Source organism: Dermochelys coriacea, chromosome 7 (assembly GCF_009764565.3).
Source record: "Dermochelys coriacea isolate rDerCor1 chromosome 7, rDerCor1.pri.v4, whole genome shotgun sequence".
NCBI classification, from domain to species: domain Eukaryota; kingdom Metazoa; phylum Chordata; order Testudines; family Dermochelyidae; genus Dermochelys; species Dermochelys coriacea.
In genome coordinates, this window is record NC_050074.1 from 78,682,420 (window position 1) to 78,703,637 (window position 21,218).

General features: G+C 41.6%; 1 protein-coding gene across 1 annotated transcript; it reads left to right on the forward strand.

Annotated features, from left to right (window-relative positions):
* The first annotated feature begins 6,350 nt into the window (after positions 1 to 6,350).
* Positions 6,351 to 20,600, forward strand: NRBF2 (nuclear receptor binding factor 2). The gene is made up of 4 exons (XM_038411491.2): positions 6,351 to 6,534; positions 14,754 to 14,838; positions 16,406 to 16,446; positions 17,655 to 20,600. Exons 1-4 carry the CDS (start codon positions 6,481 to 6,483, stop codon positions 18,372 to 18,374), a joined length of 900 nt encoding a protein of 299 aa, XP_038267419.1. The 5' UTR covers positions 6,351 to 6,480; the 3' UTR covers positions 18,375 to 20,600.
* Positions 20,601 to 21,218: the final 618 nt, after the last annotated feature.

The following is a 21,218-nucleotide window of genomic DNA, read 5'->3' on the forward strand; positions in this document are numbered from 1 at the left end:
TGTTCAGTTCAGTGCACAGTGACACAGGTTGTATGTGAGATACCTAGCTATCTGGTACCTCTGTCTCGTAAGAGCCAGCCACCAAGTATCCCAGGATGCCCCCAAATGGGAGTAGAGCAATGAAGAGTTGACAGACTTAGGCTTTGGTCCTACAGCTGACTCCATGCCACGGGTCCCAGGTATCCATGCAGAGCCTCACTGACTTCACTGGGTTTCCACACAAATGCAGGGATTTACCCACATGGAGTTTCTTACAGGATCTGGACCCAAACAAAGTTTCATTTCACCCAGAGCCAAAAACTGTGATTTAGAACAACATTAGCCTAAAAGAAGTATTTACCAAATGGAGACTAACTTGCCAACCTCGAACACTCAAAAACTATGAGGCAGATGCCACCCCTACTCCCCCATACTCCATCATGAAATTGGCTTAAATTTTTTGAGATGTTTAAAAATAATTGTATTGGGGGGTTTTTTATTTGTCTTCATGTTTTGGGCCATTAGGGATCACGATCTCAAGCTTTTCCTCTGAAACCATAAGGGCTAGAATCTTACTTATTTTAAAAATCAATTCCGACATTCTCACGCCATTAAATGGCTTAGGAAAAATACCAACTATTAGGAGAGTCATGATAAAACGATGACAGTACCATTGAGAGGAAACCTACATCATGGAGTTGTTGAAACCCCCCCACCCTCCAGTTTCTCTCTGTCCTTAACTCCTTGCAACTCTCTCCTTTCCGCATCAATGATATACTCTCAGCATGGAGAATCTCCGAACCTATCTTCCTACTATTCCTTACCAGATGCAGGCCTACAAAGATGGCTAATGTTGTAGACTGTTTCCTTGTAATGTCTTGCTACATATATGAAGTCCTACAAAATCAGTCTCCATGGGCCACATCTTTAACCCTTACATCACTGATGGAAGGGAGGACCTCCAGTCTTCAACCCTAACCTGGGGGACAGCAGGCTGGGATTCTGTCTGAATCCCCTACTGTTTCTCAAACCTACTTCTTTCCTGTTTGTGACAGTGCCCTCAGTCACAGGGTGCTCTCGCATGCAGAATTTACTTTTCTTCTTTTTTGGTTTGTTTTTGTCTTAAAGATAATTCTGACAAAGAATCCGTCTCTTCTTTCGGAAAAACACAACAAGAAACAAGTAAACATAATAACACTGCTGCACAACTATAATGCTTTTCAGTCAAATCTCTCAAAGAGAAGTCTAAAAAGCAAAGCCAACTTGCAAAGCAGAAGGGGAAGAATTCCCTATGATTATTTTACATATGTAGCAGCTAGAGCAATATGTGCTGTGCAGACTACATGGACATCAGGATCCCTGAGCTATCTTGCTTTGCACCAGCAGCATGGCTCCAAAAGCTTTATTTGGCTGATATAATTTTCCTTACCCACACATCTCTCCTCTCACAAGTACTGAGTTCAGACAGTGTTTTAGATCCATTTTTACTGAAAACATTGTCTCATGAATTAGTTTGCTATTTTAACTTTTCTTGCAGGTTTTACAAAATTAAATTAATTTGTTACTCTTGACACTTGCTAAGGAAAAAAAAATCCTCAGGACTTATTGTTTTATTTCTAGAAAACTGTTTAGCATAGCAGTCAGTTTTTAGCATATACTAGCATGTATTTAGTTTTGGTAAACAAACAGAAAGAAATAGCCATATTAGCTCCAATCATGCATCAATACATATTTTGGATAATATATGGGAAAAATATATATCAGATTAATAGTTCAGATATAACCTAACAAAAAACTGCAGCTCAGTCAGCAAAGAACAGAGCAGAGTTAATAAAGTGAATAGAAATGTAAGCAGCTTAATAGTATGCAATTTGACTGCCAGAGTATCTAAAATCTCATCCTACATAATATCTAACTAGATCATCAAAGTCCACAGCTGGATTAGTGCATCGTGGAAATGGATCATCAAAGTATGCAGCTTAATTAATAGCGTTTAAGATCTCAAGTACTAAAATATGCAGCAGAATCAGTAAAATATACTTGATTAGTAACACATGCCAGAACTCTAGGTTCTGCATGGTCCTTTGTAAAGAATAAGATGTGCAAAACCTTGTCAGACTTCTTTGGGTTGCACATTTACAGTAAAGGGAGAGAAGACTGGGCAGCTTGCGGGTAAGCTTAGGAAGGGTGCTTATTATTATGGGGAAGGAGTTCTGAGCAAACAGGGTAGTCAAGAAGATATTTGTTATACTACAAAGGCAAAGAAGAGTTGTCAGCTGTGTTGCCTGATGGGGAGGAGGATCGTGAGATTTAGCATAAGGGGTGCACATGGGTTTTAACATCTTAGTGGGTTGGGTCGAGTGCTTGAAAGTGAAGCAGGTTTCCCTATTTGATGGCCTCCTCCATCTTGGCTGATGTTAGCTGTCACTCCACTGATCCGCTATCCAATCAACTTCCCCAATCAACTTCCAACTTCCTGATCTGTGGGCTCCAGTTCACAAGCACTTAGAATCCAGCAGTCGCTGCAGTGCCTCATTATTGAATATCGGGGTGCTCTAATGAAAGAGGGAATCTGGTACGTATCAAATGCTGGAGCACTCCAGATTGTATAGGATCAAGTTTTGAAGCTTACACTTATATGGTAGTTTGGTATAGTATGGTAATGATATATGGTAAATAAAGTCCAGTATCTGAAACTAGCCTTGAAAATTCCTGTGGCTGAAACAGCTTCTCCTAAACTAATACATTTTCCAGAGTACTAGGCCCTAGCGGACCATCCCATCTAACCACCTGGGATGGAAAAGGCCACACAGCACTCCTAGGGGCAGAACCAGCCTCACTGACACATGGATGGCTGGGAGCCAAAGCAGAGTGAGGTGATGGCATCTGTAGCACCTTAAGAACCCATAGACACCACTTAGGTCAGCAGACTGCATTCTACAAATGGAACTCTGGCTGTTCTTCACTGTCTGCTGATTGGCTATTTGCTCCTCATTCCTTTCTATGAGTCTGTCTGCTGGTAGTCTCAGTCTCCTTACCTTCTATATTCCTCTTCATTCTCTCCTCCATTCCATGATTCTCTCTCAATATCCCTCTTCCCTTTCCATCCATTTTCTCTTATGCTTCTATTAACTCATCCTTCCATTTACCCTTCACTTCCATAATAAATAGCAATGCTCAGCTCATATAGAGCACTTTTCACTAGGGTGACCAGACAGCAAATGCGAAAAATTGGGACAGTGGGTGGGAGGTAATAAGAGCCTATATAAGAAAAAGACCCAAAAATCAGGACTGTCCCTATAAAATCGGGACATCTGGTCACCCTACTTTTCACCCATTAGATCTCAAAGTTCTTTACAAAGAAAGCCATTTTACAAATGGCAAAGCTGAGGCAAATATAGCTGACTTGCTCCAAGTCTGTCAGCAGCTCTGCTGACTCTTTAACCCAGTGCTGTGTAGTGGACCATGCTGCCACTCTAAAAACAAAAACAAACTTTTTAAAATTATTTAACGCCATTGGTTCGTTAGCACATAGCTAACCTTGGTAACCCCCCCCCACTCAGTCTACTGTTACCCTTCATATATGACATTGTAAAAGAATCACAGAAGGAGTTGTTTTATTTGAACAGTATTATCCTTGAAGCTACTTTGTCTCTCTTTCTCTTCCTTCTCTCTCTGATTCATTAGAGAGCTTCACCAAATGTAAAGAAACAGTACAAATACTATCATCCTTTCCTCCCGTTGTTACTAGTGCTCACTGTGTCATCTTGTCTTAAACTGTAAATTCTTCATGTGTCTTCCTGTGTTTGCTTACAGCGCGTAGCACTCGCAACAGGACCATGCTCCTGACTGGAAGGCCCCACTTTGGCATTACCACAGTATACAGTACAGCAAAAAATCTCCCTGAAGTACCAGAAAGAATCTGATTTCCTTCCATCATTATATTACAGTTGCAAATCATGGTGTTTCTCTTTTAGTTGTAACACTTTCATAGACAGCTTGATTCCAGTGTCAGAGGCATGTGAAAAATGGTTTTGTTCTTCAATTTATTAATAAAGGTGCTATACCAAATTCTGTGTTGCAGAAAAAAGGTGTAAAAACAACTACAAAGAAGGGTCTGGTGGTGTTTGTTTATTCACACTACAAAAGATTTGGGTCCTTACTGTTAGAGGAGACCAATTTTTTTAGTTATTCTCTCACCATAAAAATTATTTCCGATCCTCTTTTTAAATTTGGTTATACATAGAAGTCTGACTTTTATGAAAAATCAGACCACTAGAAATGATTTTGAGATTAAAAATAAAAATACAGGAACACTTTTTTTAAATCAAAACTTTCTCCTGTAATATCTGAAGCCCAAAGATTGCTGCACTAAAACCTTGAAAGTGAAACTGATTTCACGGCTACTTCTTTGTCACAGTAGAATAATGCAAAATATAACAAAGAGATAAATGGTGACAAGTTACCTGGATTTTTAAAATGCTTTAATTTTAATATTATTAATGACAAGGTAGGAAATGAACTGATTTCCAATATTTTTTTTAATTAATAGTGTTCCTTTGGAACAGCTTGCACACTACAAAAGTAAATAATTAAGAACTTTTCTGAATGATAATCAGTCATTTCCACTGGGTACTTCAAGGATAGAAGCTTTTTCCACCCAATGAAATGTCATACAACTACTGCAGACATTCCTTCACTTAGAAGAAATCATCATCCACTTAAAGAATGATGGTCCTTGAAGACCCCTAGGGGAGATTTTTAGAAACTACAGCTGATCAGCTAAGATGCATATCACTAAGTGTACAAATACTGTATTACTGTGGTAACATTCAAAGGTTAGTGCCACATTGTGGTAGGCACTGTAGGAACACATAACAAAAAAAAGACTGAAAAGATTACACAGCGATTAAATATGTTACATCCTCTTACAGCAGAGCATTATAGAGTTGTGCCAGCAACGTGATTAAGGGGTTTCACAAATTCCATGAGAGAATTCTCATATTCAAGTGTTTTAAACTTTATTTTTCAACATGACCCAGAATAGTATAAGATTATAAAAATGTCTATAAATATATTAGGATGGCAGTTACAGCAATAGGAGATTTACTAGGCACACATTTCTAACAATGGGAATTAAATTTCAGTCATTCGTTCCCACTTCTCAAGATTCACAAAGTCACATGCAATTTTTACACAAAAGTCAAGGGCGTTTAGAGTCTTTATTCTTGTTTTTGCAGTACCAATAACAACAATTTTGACATTTAAAAATAGACATTTAACAGAAAATCCCTTAGGAAGAATATGCTAGGATCCTTAGTTCTATGTAGAACCTCTTCCCAAGATTTATTTATGACTTAAATTTTATATGTACATTGGCAACCCAAATTACATTGTTCTAATCATACCACAGTGTTAGTTGGATTTTGGAGAAGGCTCTTGAAACTTCTATCTACAGTTTCACATTTTTTCTCCTAGTGGTCGTAATTAACCCCTAGAATTTAAATACTCTTGTACAGACATTAATGAACAAGCACCACACAACAGTGCTATGGAGGTAGGTGGGCACCGATAATTTGCAATGAACAGGCAAAAGGGAAAAACTCGGGCTCTGATTTTTGGTTCCAGCCCTCTCGCTCCAAAATGATACTATCAAAAGCCATTAGAAGTGTAGCCACTCCTAGTGAACCAAAATATTAGAATTTGGGAGTCTCCGGGCCGAAATGTGGTCACCTCCAGCAACATCCAGGTTCCCGACCTGGATTTCTGCAGCACTCATGCTACAGGAGGCATGTTGGCGTGTGCAGGAGGAGCGGCGACATGTGGACGATATTCTGATAGGACAATTTACGGGCTTGGAGCCAAGACCTGAGAGCCAGATGGGGGATCCAGCTTTTAACCTTTTCTGAGTGAGAGGAGTCACAGGCAGCTCCCGAGTCCTCCCCGCAGAGCCCCGAGGGCTGCCACCTCTGAGGTGCACAAACCGGGGATGAGGCTGATAAAACCGGACTGCGGGCGGGCCGGGCAATGTGCGCCCAGCCACCCACCACCCTTGCAGCTAGTGCTAGCCCTGGGCGCGCCCGCCCGCCCAGGCACCCGCATGGATATCCCCGGGAGGCGCGCACCCGTGCGGATACCCCGGCCACCTGCCTCAGAGGCGGCTGAGGAAGCCGGGTCAGATGGCATCCCTGCCCCTCCCCCTCCCGCTCCCGCTCCGCCGAAGAGCCCGCCCCTCCAACCGCGCGCCCGCGAACCGTCACGTTCAAGTCGCGCCTCCGAGCCAATGAAAATACGCCGCCGGCGGCTCACAGCATCGCCCTGTGCCCGTTACCATGGAGACCTTCCACTCTTCTCGTGGGATTTGCGCATTTGGACGTGGCCCTCGCGAGATTTCCGGGCGGCGCGGTGACGCCACCGCGTGCGTGCGTGAGGCGGAAGCGTTGCCGTGTTTACAGGAGACCGAGCCTGGGGCAGGGGCGCCGGGACGTAGCCGCAGAGCCCATGTGCCCGCAGCCCCCACCGCCTATGGAGGTGATGGAGGGGCCCCTCAACCTGGTGAGCCGCGCCCCGGGCGGGGAGGGGTCGCTGGGCAGCGGGCGGGCGGCGGCGGCTGCCCCGCTGGCAGGTGCGGAGCGCGAAAGGATTCGGGGCTGGGGCCGGCGTGGGCAATGGGAGGGTGAACGCGCCGGGGCCCTGGCTGCGCAGCGGCTTCCAGCGCCGCGGGGGGAGGAGCTGCCCCCGTGGCACAGCGCGGGGCTGAGTGTCGCCGGCGAGGACAAGGCCCTGCTGGCTGGTGTGGAGGAGGCTCCTAGAGGCGGTTGGACCTTCCCCTCGCGCCCTGCGGCAGGGGCCTTGAACTCCAGCCTCGGGTGCCCACCAGCGGGACAGCAGACGCCGCTGTAAACAGACGTCCGGGGCACGTCCCCGTGTTGGGGGAAATGCAGTACCCGGGGACTCGGTGGCTGGCCTGGCCTGGCCTGGCGCTGCACCTTCTTCAAAATAGGACCGTAGCCCTCATTAGAAACCATCTCTAGCCACGTCAGCTCGGAGTGATAATATAACAGCAGCTAGAGAAAAGGAGGACTTGTGGCACCTTAGAGACTAACAGATTTATTAGAGCATAAGCTTTCGTGAGCTACAGCTGTAGCTCACGAAAGCTTATGCTCTAATAAATCTGTTAGTCTCTAAGGTGCCACAAGTCCTCCTTTTCTTTTTGCGAATACAGACTAACACGGCTGCTACTCTGAAACCAGCAGCTAGAGAGTTACACGTGCTGTTGGACGCCTTCGAAAATCCTCGGTCGTTCGAGGCGTGAGGAACTCTAGCGCATGTATACACCCTGCAAATAAAAGGCGATAGGCAGATAACCCGGACACTTGAAGCTACTTGTGTACAGCATTTTGTAAGTGTCTTTCCTTCGCCGGTGTATTGTATTTCAGTCCTTTGAGAGCTAGTTAGAACTAGTCCTGAGATTTGGGACTGGTAAAAGTGGCAGTAACTATTTTGGGAAGAATGTTAGAGGGAATCAAAGCATGAATAGCGGATTCATCAGATCAAGATTGGGATAAGGAGTAATTATGACTGTGCCGTTTGTAGAATGCTTATGGGAGTGACACAAGACGTGGGAAGGAAACACTTTGGGATTACGGAAACAGGATAAGATGCACACAGGGGCCTTGTCTGCATGAGAGAAGTACTGATTTAATTAAATTGGTGGAACCTTATTGTATAGAGACTCTATTTTAATGTGTGCCTTATAGATTTAAAGTAGATTCCTTACTGACTTAAGCTAAACTGATATAAGGAACTCAGACCAAAATACTAGTGCCTGCAGTCGGTTGGCACTTAGGGTAATCTGAGATTTAAATAGGTTTAAAGTTATGTCATGTAGAGAAGGTCTAAGGCCAAGTAATAAGTTGATCTGTGCTCTCAGGCAAGAAACAAGTGAATAATCATGCATAAGGGGTAATTTAGTGATGGGATGGGTGTCCAAGCAGGCTGAAAATTAAGAAGATTGTGCTGGAGGAAGGAGCCATAGAGGTTGACAAGAAACTCCAGAACCTGTTAAAAGCAGTTTAGTAGACATAGGACTGTAGTCAGCAATTGAGGAAAGGTCTAGTGTGGGTTTAGAAGACGAGAGATCAGCAATTTTGAGTTCTGAGTGGTAAATGACTGGGAAATAGGTGATAACTGTGGGTGGCTGTACAGGAGTCACCATTTAGTGGTGTCCCTGACATTTGAAAGCAGACCATTAAGTAAGGTTTTTTGCACTAACTAAAGTATGAATAAGGCCAAGGAGGTGATGGTCTGACCACAAGAGCAGTGCGATCACCCTACCCATTTATAGTTCCAGACAAAAAATAATCTCTCTAGACTCGTGTGTGTGCTATAGGAGTTCTTGTAAAGAAAGTAGTCACCTATATTGTCCACTCGTGTCCTGACAGTGGCCAATACAACTGCAGAGGAAGGTGCAAGAAACCCTATAAATAAAAAGTAATGGAATTACCTGCTTATAGGGGAATATTTTCCTAACCCCTCATTAATGAAGGACTATAACCTGAAGTACAAAGATTTTTACCCTTAATTTAGAACTTTGTATCTTATCTGATGGAACTATGAATCCTCTCATCCCTGGAAACAACCAATGCCTTTTGAATTCCACTGAGCTCTTGGCCTCTCCTGTGGCAATGACTTCCAGAGGCATCATGTCATGTTTACATCCTCTTCCTGCTCTCACTTTTACATTTTTGCCTTCGCTCTTGTTACTGTATTATGAGAAGTTAGTTGAGTGTCTGACTTACCTTCTTATTGTTTACCTCTGTCATGTGTCCTATTAATCTGTCTAAACTGGAGCCCTGGGACGGGATTCAGTGAGCCAGAAAGCTATCATCTTGTGGACACACCCACTTTGAATTGATTCTTCTTTCACAGGCACCATGCTGGTTGGTCCTTATATGTATCTTTGGGCTTGTCTTCACTTATGGGGGGTTATTCACTTATGGCGATCGATTCGTCTGAGGTTGAGTTAGCAGGTCTAGTAAGACCTGCTAAATTGACTGCTAATCGCTCTCCCGTCGACTTCTGTACTCCACTTGAATGGGAAGAGCAAGGGGAGTTGACGGGAGAGCGTCTTGAGTTGACATCGCATAGTGTGGACCCTGCGGGAAGTAGAACTAAGTGCGTCAACTTCAGCTAAGTTATTCACATAGCTGAAGTTGCATAATTTAGATCAATCTCCCCCCGTAGTGTAGACAAGAGCTAAGTGTTTTATAAGTAAGTTACAGCTTTAACTAGTTTTCCATCTGTTGAAGTAAGGCTCACTGCTCTAAAAGTCAGGATCACCCAGTAACTTTTTTCCTAATGTACAATATTTTCTTTCCTCCAGTGTAGAACTGTTCACTCATTTTAGTGAAATTGCATAGGTTTGTTAGCAGCTTAGACCATTCATTCTAAAATTCATTAACTTCTGGATGTGAATACCATATGTTTCTGTGACTTTTTGCTGTTTAAATTTCAGTTTGTTGTGTCATCTCTTTACCTGAAAAGTTGAGCATCTCACCCATTTCCACAGTGAAGAGAACTGATTAAGAAATAATTTAGCTGCTTTGTAGTGCCCTGTTGCTCCCTTAACATCTTGCTTATCCGGTAGACCTTAAAATTCTTGTAGTCTTTCTGCAACTGATAGCCAAATACATAAACTAGAAATTCTTTGATTTCTCTCTTAGCTTATCTAATGCCTTCCCATGTCTGCTATAATTATGCTTTTCTCTATTGGCCTCACTTCGGCTGCATTTCCATTTTTCTGAAGGATAGCTGTTGGCTCAAATTTCTTTAGTCCTTTAACTGTACCATTTTCTGTTTGTGTCCCCCATTTTTGTTGTGCATGCCTTCTGGGTCATCATGGTATACCTAAATAGCCTAAGGATTTTAGATTTCTCAAGTCTGACTTAAGGGTTTTGACTTCTTGAAATCCTCCTTTCTGAAGGGTAGGATCACAGTGCTAGCTTTTGGTGATTGTTTACTTATTGGTTCAACTATAGTGACTTCTTGAATTAATTTCTGTGTATTATTTAGGAATAAGTTCCTTCCTTCCTTCCTTTCTCAAAAACAACTAGCACCATCTCTAGCAGTGGTGCTGGGCCTGTGCTCTTTTTCTGCTCCAGGGAATTCCAGTTTTTTCTGGTCCAAAAGTTATTAACTCTGAATAAGTGGGATTATCACGCCCTGGTCTTTATCCTTTTATTGATCAGGAGGCCAGTAATATAATCCTGCTAGCCTGTTTGTAGGGTTATGTCTTGGAATTGTAACTGTATAAATTCTACTGGATGGTCACCTCCACTAAACCTCAGTCATGTCTACAACTGTAGGACCCCCTTTATTTCTTGGTTTTCCTTTGCCCAAAATAACAATTCTAAAAGAACCCCCCCCCCATGAATGTTTGCAGTTTTTGCCGAGAGGCTGGTGTTAGCAACAGAACACAGGTTGTTCTTAATACTGTCATTTTAGTTTGACAAAACAAACCCTCCCTGAAATTAACTTTCCTCAGCCCTCCTTGCTTCTTTTAGTTTTTTTTTTTTATTTCAGTTGTAGCGCTCTCAGCAAGTATAACCTACTGCAATCTGTGCCTCATGAGTTGTTAGCTTCTGAAGGATGCTCTGCAGTTAACTCTGAATATCTTCAAACAAAGTAGTTCTGTGTGGCCTAAAGTCTTTCCAGAGAGACATTTCCACCATGTTTCAGAAAAACAAAGCATGCATAAGGGAAGAGATTTTCAATCAAGTTGTTGCTCCAGGGAGACCACAATCGATTCGCTCTGTATGAAAATAAATAATTCACAAATCTACCTTTTAAAAATCACATAGCATCTTACTTGTTCTGTCCTAGGATCTTCTATCAGCAGCTAGTTGAGTGAGATCACTTGGGAGAGACTGCTCTTTATTCATGCAGGCAAGAGTCATGTGACTATTTACCACTTAAAGCTGGAGCTGCTCAGTTTACTTAGATTAGTAAGCAAGCACCTTTCTATCTTTCCTTACCTCGAAGGGGGCAGTCTTATTGTTCTTAATCATCCCACTCAAAGGAAATATTGACTTCCCATGTGGCTCATAAGAAGTAATGAGGAAGTAGAGGGATGTTTGGTGCTTCCCTGAAGTCTCCATGCTCCCTTCAAGATGTGGGGATTACCCTTAAAAGGGACGCTACTGCAGCCAGAGGATGATGTTACACAACTTAGTTGTAACCATATTAGAAACTTGTCTGCTCCTCTGCCCTCCAGGAGTGCAGTGTGATATGCCTAAACACTTTATGTAGTAACCAGCCCACCCTTTGGTTTTCAAAGCACAGTTATTCTCAAAAAACTACAGGAAAACATCTTGTTCGTCCTCCAGTCAGACCCCCTTTCTCTATTAAGGAGGACAGGCATCTGCTCCTGCTACAGGGCTGTCAGGTTGCCTATTGGAAATTTCTGCCCACAATGGAAGGCAGAAAGAGTAGTGGACTTCTTCCTGCTGCAGCTTGCTAACAGCTTAGTCACCCATACAGCTGCCAAGTCCTGCTGACTCTGCCATGGCTCTTCCCAGCCCTGCAAGTGATAGGGGAAGGAGGAAGCAGAAATATAGATCTACAGCAGCACATGCTGCTGAGACCTTCAAACTGGACCCAGTCATTAGTATCTTTGCTCTGGTGTCCACTTTCTGGACAGGTTGAGTTTCTTACCACTTTCATTCTCCTGTAAGTTAATGGCTTTTTTGAAAGTGAGATGTTCTGGCTATTGGTTAGCTCCATAAAGCCAGTATCATAAGGAGAGTTCATCCCTGCCAGGCTCTTTGTACTAGCACATAAGGGCTACAGAGCGGGCATAAGCTCCCCAGCAAATATCAGTGGTCCATGGGGCCCTCTGTGGGAGCTGGCTCTGGCACTCCCACCTCCACAGAGGCTCCAGTGCATAGTGTCCCATGATGGGCTTGCACCAACAATGTTGGGGTGGGAAGGGATGTAGTGTAGGGGCACAAATGGGAGCAGCTCCTAAAGCTGCTCTAACGTGCACCAGAGTTGAACAGGCTTCCAACAGGCTTGGTGGTGCAGGCTGCTTCCCTTTGTCCCTGAGCTCTAGCCTAAGCTGAATCTGGTGCTGTTTTACACTCTACTCTATTGAGCTAAAAGTATTTGATTTTGAAATCAGAAAGGCCTATATAAATCGTTCAGACACCTACTACTATCTACTAGTTGGGTACAAAAATGTGATTTAGTACTAAGAATGCACAAGATAGTCTTAACAAAATATAGAAGCCTGTCCAGATATGTGGTATTAGTCATCCAAGTACTGCTATATATCACTTTCTGCTAGGACATGGAACATCAAAATTTTCTTTAACATCAGACCCACCAACCACTTGTGATGAATATTCTTGTATGAGAATGAAAACATCCCAAGGTCCTCACAAAATTAACTAATGGGACAAAACACCCGGAGGAGTGGAATAAAGTATTTCCCTGGAGACTGGCTGGAGGAGGCACAGATAAGAATTTTCCCTGATGACTGACTGCAGAAACACCTATTTTTCTCAAATAAGGGTAGACAAGATGACTGCTTTGTTTTTCTTTTTTTTTTTCCTCCTTCTTTTACTACTACTCCAGTAGCTTCCATATGGGAAATCAGTGCTTCTCTATAGTAGAATGATATAATATCCTGATGTTGATACATCTAGTGTGTAAAGGTTTTGTCTTTGGACTTGTCTTTGTCCCTCAGTTTAAAAAAAAAAAAATCCTGTTTTGTTAATATGCTTAAGAGTGATGCCTCCTTAATTGCTCAACTAGGACCCAGTTCAGCTCTTGTTAATGGAGTTAACATGGAGTTGCATTCTAGGCTTGGAATCCTCTAATCACTCACTTGTTTAATCAATACCTGACAGGCCACACTTCTTTACAGAAGGCTTTTCACATAGTTATGTATTGTGATTTGCTATTTAGCCATAATTTTAAATGACACTTTTTCTGTAAAAAAATTCTTCTGGAGAAATTATTCTAGGCTAATTCATAAATGGAACTGGGGTTCTGTTCTGCTGAATTTAATTCTGATTAATGAACTTGCTACTTTTTTTTTCTCAGGACTTAATGTCTTCTCATTCAGTTGACCTGGCTTCTCTGGACCTGTCTCTTGGACAGGCCAAGACTACCCATTTTGATATTGAAAGTGTTGCTTTGGGAAACTACAGAACTAGTTGTAAAGTTGAGCGTGTTGAGGGTTCTACAGGTATTACAAATGAAAGATACCAAGCTCATTTCCTGTTAGAGTCCCATTTCTGATACTTTCTGAGCAGGGCTCCTATTTTCCTAAACAGTATTTTAGTAAATTAAGTAACTGTATGCACAAACCAACCTCTCTTGCCAAAGGGTGAAGCATAGAAAATGGCTGTTTGTGAAACAAACACTGATCTGTGGGTTAACATACTTGTGAATTCACTCTGCGGTTTGTCAGGAAAGTAAGCTCTTTTCCTTGGTATAACCTCATGTGAGAGTCTATGGAAAGAGATAATAAAATAGTATCTTTCCATTGGAATATTGGCAGAAAAAAGGAATCACCTTCCTCTGCTGTGTTCAGACAAAGGTGGGGATGAGTAAAAATGTAGGAAGTTGACAATACTAAGGGTTTATCTATACAGCAATTTAGTGCCTGGTGCAAGCTGGGGTGTGAATCTGCAGCACATGAGCCTGTCACACGAGTGGCTTTATAGATCCTGCTGCTATCCACTAAAAGTTCCATCATGTGTTTTGAGCAGGTTGCACTAAATCGCCATATAGACAAGCCCTAAGTGGGTAAACACCACTTAAATATTGTCACAAAGATCCTGGAGTCTAGTCTGAGCCCTTGTTCACACGGCTCAATACTGGATGATAAAAACTACCCTACTGACCCAAATGTCTCAACTGGGTTGACATAACTGATAAGGCCCTAAACAAAAAACCTCTCTCTAGAAACAGTCTCTCTTAAATCATGTTCTACTTTGTTAAAACTCTTCTACTCTTACTCTGTTGCTATGAAGCAGTTTATTGCTAGTAAAGTATGGCTGCTTACGCTGAATTTTGTAAAGTTTTAACCAAGTTGGAGGCTTTTATGGAAAGCATCAAATGATAGCGCTTCTCTTGTTTTGTCAGCTTTGAGTGCAGGGAGCTCTTCAGGATCGTGAAGAAAACGAAAAGCTGTTGGGAGCTATAGTCCCTCTTATACCATCAGGTCCCACAAGAGAAGTGCATGTGTGGTTGATCTCACACATTGCTTATGAGAAGATTCCAGGCTCTCACATTAGGGCACACAACTCCACAGTTTTGGAGGATTGTTTCCAATAGCTCATGGCAATAACCACTGGTGGCTGGTTCCTTACACCAGCAGTGCTGTTTTGGCACTGGTCTTGGACCATTGCTTTAAGACACTTGTTTGCCATTGCAAGTGTTAGGTACTGTGTGTGAAGACTTGCAGTCACTGCCACTTTATAAAATGGGTGGTATATATTCACTGTGAAATAGCTTTTTCAGGGCTGTTCACTGTGGGGCCCATTGTGCGTTAAACCTTTTGTCATATCTGCACAGTACATTTGTGCACAAAAGTCCTACGGTGGGTGAGCATTATAGGAAAGGCTGGAATGGGAGATCTTGGGTTAAGAGTCTGAAGATGTATGATGTGTGAACATCTGATTATCTGGTGCTAGCTAGTTACTATAAAAACCAGCTCCAGCCATTCCTAGCTTTGATTAAAATAACATTTTGTTTCTTTTAAGGCTCATCAGCAGAGTAGAAAAGCAGACCGGTTGTTGGCAGCAGGGAAATACGAAGAAGCAATTTCTTGTCACAAAAAAGCAGCTGGTGAGTGTTACCTTTTTCATAAGATATTTATGACCCAGTTTTCAAAAGCAGCCTTGAAACTTGCTCTGGCCAAGTAACTAGATCCATATTTGCATACAAATGCTGTTTTTATACATGCAAAAAATGTGAACACAGGTTTAGAGGCCCTGTGGGAAGTCTCTCTTGGAACTGTGGCCTTTAATTTCACTTCAGTTTTGACCTTTCATAGCTTTCTTACTTGGAGTAGGTAGTTGTCAGCATGATGTGGGAAATATTTAGCCACAAATCTTTAACAGTCAATTGGTGGTTAGCAATCTTAATTTTTTTAATGAATCTATTGCTGATAAAGCAATTTCTACCGAGGAAGTTCAGCCTTCAGGGGTAATGAGGTCAGTTCTGCAGGCTGCCCCTATGATTGACAGTCTTCCATCCTTATTCACAAAGATGTGTGTTCAGGTTCACATTTGATTTGTGAATGTGCAGGTGCTGCCTTTTAACAGGTGAAATCTGCTCTGGAGAGATGGAGGTGGCTGCATTATAGGCACAACTGGCTAGATAGGTGCAGTTTCTGGGTCTTGTGTGGAGGATCACTAGATAGGTGGCTTCTCCAAGTGCTGTAGGCTTGTTTTTAATATACTTTTGGGGGGAGGGAGCTGAGAAACTTGTATTCCTGCCCCAGTCACTTTAACCTTGAACTAATGGAAACTGAAAAGAAGAAAACCTTCTCTGCATCTGGAGAAGGGGCTACTGCTGTGAAAAACTGATTTAGCATTTCAACCACTTCTGGTTTCAGGTGGTTAGCAAGTGACTTCCAGCAGTTCAGTGGATTGGTTTTCTTTAAAATTTCAGCAGCAGCAAATATCTACTGCTTGAATACTTAATTAATAGATTATAGTAAATGTAGGCCTTAAAAGTTGTAAAATTAAAAATTAATTTTAAAAAGAAATGCACTTAGAAAAATCATTGATTATTTTTTTGTATCCAGGCTGGGAGCCATGGATATTGCTTCCCTACCCAATCAGTAATGCAGTCAAAGAAAAGTGTGATATTCTACTGTAGAGTGTTTTTGTATTTCATTTATATGTTCTTTAAATGGATATAAATAAGACTCTAGGCCCTAGCTTTGTCACTTCCTTATGTACTGCGGGGGCGGATGCTGCTGCTTCTCCTTTGGGGACTTCCTGCACACCTTCGTTTTGATCTGGAAAGGCTGTAATGAAATTGCGTTGGTAGTGCTCTCCTCAGAGGTGAAGCAGTTAGAACCGTACATGGAAATATGCAATGCATATTATACCAGGATGAGCAAAGAGGCTTTGCTTCAAAGATGATAATATGGAAGCAGTTACCTTTTAATACTATGTAGGCTTAAAGCTCTTAAGGGCAGACATGCATTTGAAAAGCAGTATGCATATTCCCAGCAATAGTTTGCCAGTGTAATCCCCTCTTTGTGTGTGGATTCAGTGAACAAAATGATAAGATCTGAAAACTTTTTAAAATACTTAAACTTGTGAGTCTTTAGCTTTCAAAAAAAGTGTTCTAATTTTCACAATCCTGGCCTAAGCATTTACCAATTTTTTTTTTTGTGTAGCATACCTTGCTGAAGCCATGAAGCTGACACAATCTGAGCAGGTGAGATTGCATTTAGCTTGCATTCCACAGCTGGGAAATGTTGAAGGTGGTATTGTACACACACACTAACTCTGGCCCTTGGGCATGTGCTTATTACACCATGTCCCAATTGTGTGATCATACCTCTTACACCATATAGTCATGCTACCTACTTTGAATGACCTGCACTGCTCTAATTTATGCCTGGCTGTCCAAGGCCCAAGTTTAGTAGCTGCAGATAGGAGGAGGGTGGAGTAGAGCTTGGTGAATAACCCCTTATTGTGATTCACTGGCAATTCCACAAAAGAAAAGAGAATTCTCTTTGGGGAAAACTAAATATCCATTTTGGGTTGGACCTAGAGAGAGAGTGTGTGTGTGTGTGTGTGTGTGTGTGTGTGTGTGTGTGGCAGGAATTTGAACTTGGGTCACCTCCATGGCAGGGAAGTGCACTGGGATATGTTGTAGCAGGTCTTTCCATCTCTTGTTGAAGTTGTTCCATTCATTGGAGCAGGGATTTGAACTTGGATCTTCGAGTACCTGAGTCACCAGGCTTTAAAGTCATGCACGCCCTCTGATTCAGTCTATAAAATTGCCATTATGACTGGGGAAAAGTACATTGCCCCACTTCCCCTATTACTATTGTTGGTTAAACATGGCTAAACTATGAAGAAAATTTCATCCAAAAATGGAACACTTTTCAGCCAAGCCTGGAACATCCACCCCAATGGTTCAACAATTGGAGTGACTCAGAATAGAGGGTCAGTTTGAAAATGTGGATGTAATCTCACTGTAGCAGTCTCTGCTGCTTAGTGGTGGTGTCAACACAGTGGTCTAGCCATATACTACAACAAAAATTTGCTACTTATTTAAAAAAATACATGTGTTGAATTACAGGCCAAGTAAGACATCTCATCCCAGTACATTTGTGGATGGTCATAGGCCAATCAAACTTTTACTTCCTCCCTTCAAAAGTGTCCATATGGATTGAAAGAGAAATTAGATGTCCAAAAATGTAGTAGTCACCCATATCACAGACTACAGTTACAGTGAGTTTGATAGCATAATGCCTGAATCTGCATTGCGGAAGCTAGAGAAAGAGGTTTCCTCTCCAGGACATGCTAGGGTGCTAATTCTGTAAACACTAAGCATGACTGTAACTTTACTCACACATATGCTTGCAGGATTAGGGCCTATGTGTTAAATTAATCAATCTTCTTTTTCTTGGACAGGCTCAATTATCACTGGAATTACAAAGGGATAGTCACATGAAACAGTTACTGCTCATCCAGGAGAGGTGGAAAAGGGCAAAGAGAGAGGAAAGGCTAAAAGCCCAGCAGAATGCAGAAAAGGATATAGCTGAACACCTTCAGACCTCTTATAAACCATCCGCTGAAGAATCTGAAGACCAAAACATATTGGTTCCTGTTACTCAGAAATACAGTCCTTCTGCAAATAAGCATCTACTGGAAACTCAGGGTGTCTTTGACAGGGAGCCAGATACACTATTATTTCTGCTTCAGAAAAGAGAGGCGCAAATGGAAGTGTGTATTGGGAACAAAGCCCCTAAAGATGACAAAACGATAATAGAAGAGCAGGCAACCAAAATTGCAGATTTAAAACGGCATGTGGAATTTCTTGTAGCTGAAAATGAGAGATTAAGAAGAGAAAATAAACAACTAAAAGCAGAAAGGATTAAACTCCAAAAAGCTCCAGTAGAGAAGGAGTTGGATGTAGATGCTGATTTTGTGGAGAAGTCAGAATTATGGGGTCTACAGCAGCATTCAGAAACTGCTACTACTTCAGCCTCAACTTGGCAGAAGTTTGCAGCAAATGCAGGGAAAGCTAAGGACATTCCAATACCCAATCTTCCTCCCTTGGACATTCCATCACCTGAACTCCCTCTCCTGGAGCTCTCTGAAGATATACTGAAAGGACTTATGAACAGCTAAATGAAGACCATAAGTGCTCATGAAATGTAGTTAAGCAAAATGAGAAAAGGGAAAACCACCAGGACAATGATGATCCAAGGGCAGCCAACATCTAACACAATCCTACTGTGCAAGAAAAGGCATTACAGCAACTGTCACTGTGAAATACACAATCACAGAGCTTAAGAGTACCATAAATTGGTAAATGCAAGCTCTTGCGTCTTTCTCCTGACATTTCAAACCAAATGACTGCTTGGAAAACATTTCAAACACAATCCTTCAGGGTTTTGAAGTAATGCTATGTGTAATAGGTATCTATAATGCCATAAACAATGCAGAACTTAACTTATGGTTGCCAGATGGCTGCCACTTCAGCTTGAAAGATGCTTTCTATCATTCATTCAGATTGTAAGCATTTTATTATGCACAATTTTGTTAATGGAGAGGTGTATAAGTTACACCATATCTAGATGAATTAATGTGCCACACTCTTGTCTCCTGACAATATTAACCTCAGATCAATCAGGAGAAATATATAAACTTTCTATGAAGGAACCAAGTTTTGTTCTGTGGGGAATTTTAGATTTTGTTTACATAACTAATCAAGGTGCATCAAATTTAACTCTGGGTTTCTATATTAAAAAAAATACATTGCTTAAAAAACCTGAGGAAAAAGTATCCTGTTCTTCAGAGGTGCATGAATGGAAGTAATGCTAGTGGGCAGTATTTAATTGCACAAAAAGGAAATATTTGTTTACATCTGTAAATCAGTCACCAAGCCTATGAAAATAAAAAACTCAGTCATATTCAACACTAAGAGTGGGTGAAAATAGTCTTTACAAACATTAAAGTGCCAGTCAATTGAACTATAAAGTTTTGTTATGCTAAAAATAGCTGGTGATAAGGGAAAATGGAACACAACTTCCAGCCTTTCACTTTCAGGTACATACAGAGAACTTGAAGAGCCAAGGGGTCGTTGTGGTATGTGAAATGACATTGTCTGTACAGTTTTAAGAGGTGATGCACCTAATGAGCAGAAACCATACGACACAGATTCCAAAATGGCTTATTCAGTTCAAGGCTCAAAGCAGAAGTGCAATGATTTTCCGTACCTCCTCTACAGAATGAGCTTGTTCCCACAGCTTTAGGGCCAGCTTTCTGCTGAAGTGCATAGAGAACACCATGGTCCCTCTTATTCTCAGCTTCTGTGCAAATTTTCTTTTTTTCCCAATGCCGGGTCTGTTCTCTCCTTGAATAGAAGGCAAGGGCTGGAGGAAAGAAATGCAGATAAAAACACTGGACTTGCTCAAGGAACGGGTTTGAATTTGCTCACAACTCAAGAAATTTTGCTGTATTCCTAAATGGACAATCAAATTCTGTAGTTCACTGACTTCTGTATGCATAGAAAGGGGAATGATGGACTTCTTACTCATATAACTAGTTAAAATTCAACAGTAGCAATTGCTTACATGTAAACTGAAAAGCTAGCATGCCTTCCAACGATGGCGAAATCAAACTAAAGTTATTTAAGGTCCTAATTAATTGCGCTGTCTCTGAGCCCTCAAAGAAGAGAGAGTAAGTATTGTAGGATCATTTCAACCATTTTTATGTAACTGCCACAGTTGCTGTCTGACATGCTCCTGGCACTGTACAGGAAACCATTTTGGGACTGGCCATCTCCACTGAAGCATAATTCAAGTCTTAGGCTTGATCCATTCTGCTTCATGCCAAGCAACTTACCCATTGAGGATGAGTACTCAAGCAGGCAAAACAGTGATCCTGAAAGGAAACCTCTCACACTGTTCTCCAGCCTAGGTCAGGCTCCAGGACAACTTCCCCCACAAATTGAACAAGGGTGGCTACAGTAGTACGAAGACTAATCTCTTCAGTTTCTCCTTAGTTACAAGCTATAGATACCTTGCTCTTCATTTGACTGAAATAAGCATAGTCCATTAAAAAACCCACCACAATAAGTGTCACAGCAGATGCTTCAGAGAAAAGTGCCACAATCACAAATAGACAATAGTGGAATAAACTGCCCATGACAATCTTTTCCTCATGCCTATCAGAAGTTAGCTATAATACGCTGGGGGATGTTAAAAAAATGTATCCATGTTGTGGATGTAACATACTCCACGAACACCTAGTTCTTTTGTGAATTCTGTTAAAACACTAGTTCTCATACAGCAATGAGTTCTACAGGTTAGTTGTGTTAAGTAAAATACATCTGCTTTTATCAGTTTTAAATGTATTGGCTTAGTTTATTGTTTCCTTGCTTTTATATTAAGAGAAAAAGTCAGTAGGAGCACCTGAACTTACCTTATGTTATTTCTGACATTTCTCTAAACAGTCCCACTCTTTCCATGCTCTCCTTCTAGGGCTGGTCTTTCTATGCCTTCTTTAGACTCCATTCTGGTTCTACTATTTCCCCCTTTTGAGATGGGGTTATCGGACCAAACCCAGTAGTCCACGGGGGGGGGGGGGTATTCCTTAATTTACAGAAGGCAAATTTTTTTTTTTTACACAGTATTTGCTTTTTGACTGCTGCTATGCATTGAGTGACAGTTTGCATTGAGTGACAGTTTCCACTGAGCTGTGTGAAGCCATACCCAAGTCATGTTTACTACTTTATCATCTTGAAAGTATATTCTGTGGCAAACATTGCCACCTGGTGGACAAAAGTTGTTACATTAAAACAAACAGCCCTTTTTCTTTAAAATAGCACATTACTTCAAGTCTTAAGTTTCCCCACTATCATGAGTGTCAATATAGTCAACCCTTAGTTATCATTTAGCATAAAAGAAAAAATGCAGAGAGGGATAAACACTGCACAAATATAAGCAATTTGGATCAGAGTCCTTATGT

What these genes read in the sequence shown, in the direction of transcription:
- NRBF2 (XM_038411491.2), top strand. Translation starts at nt 6,481, where the DNA reads ATGTGCCCGCAGCCCCCACCGCCTATGGAGGTGATGGAGGGGCCCCTC. An exon ending in TGGAGGGGCCCCTCAACCTG is followed by an intron (nt 6,535 to 14,753) that starts GTGAGCCGCGCC and finishes GTTTCTTTTAAG; the next exon opens with GCTCATCAGCAGAGTAGAAA. An exon ending in AGCTGACACAATCTGAGCAG is followed by an intron (nt 16,447 to 17,654) that starts GTGAGATTGCAT and finishes TTTCTTGGACAG; the next exon opens with GCTCAATTATCACTGGAATT.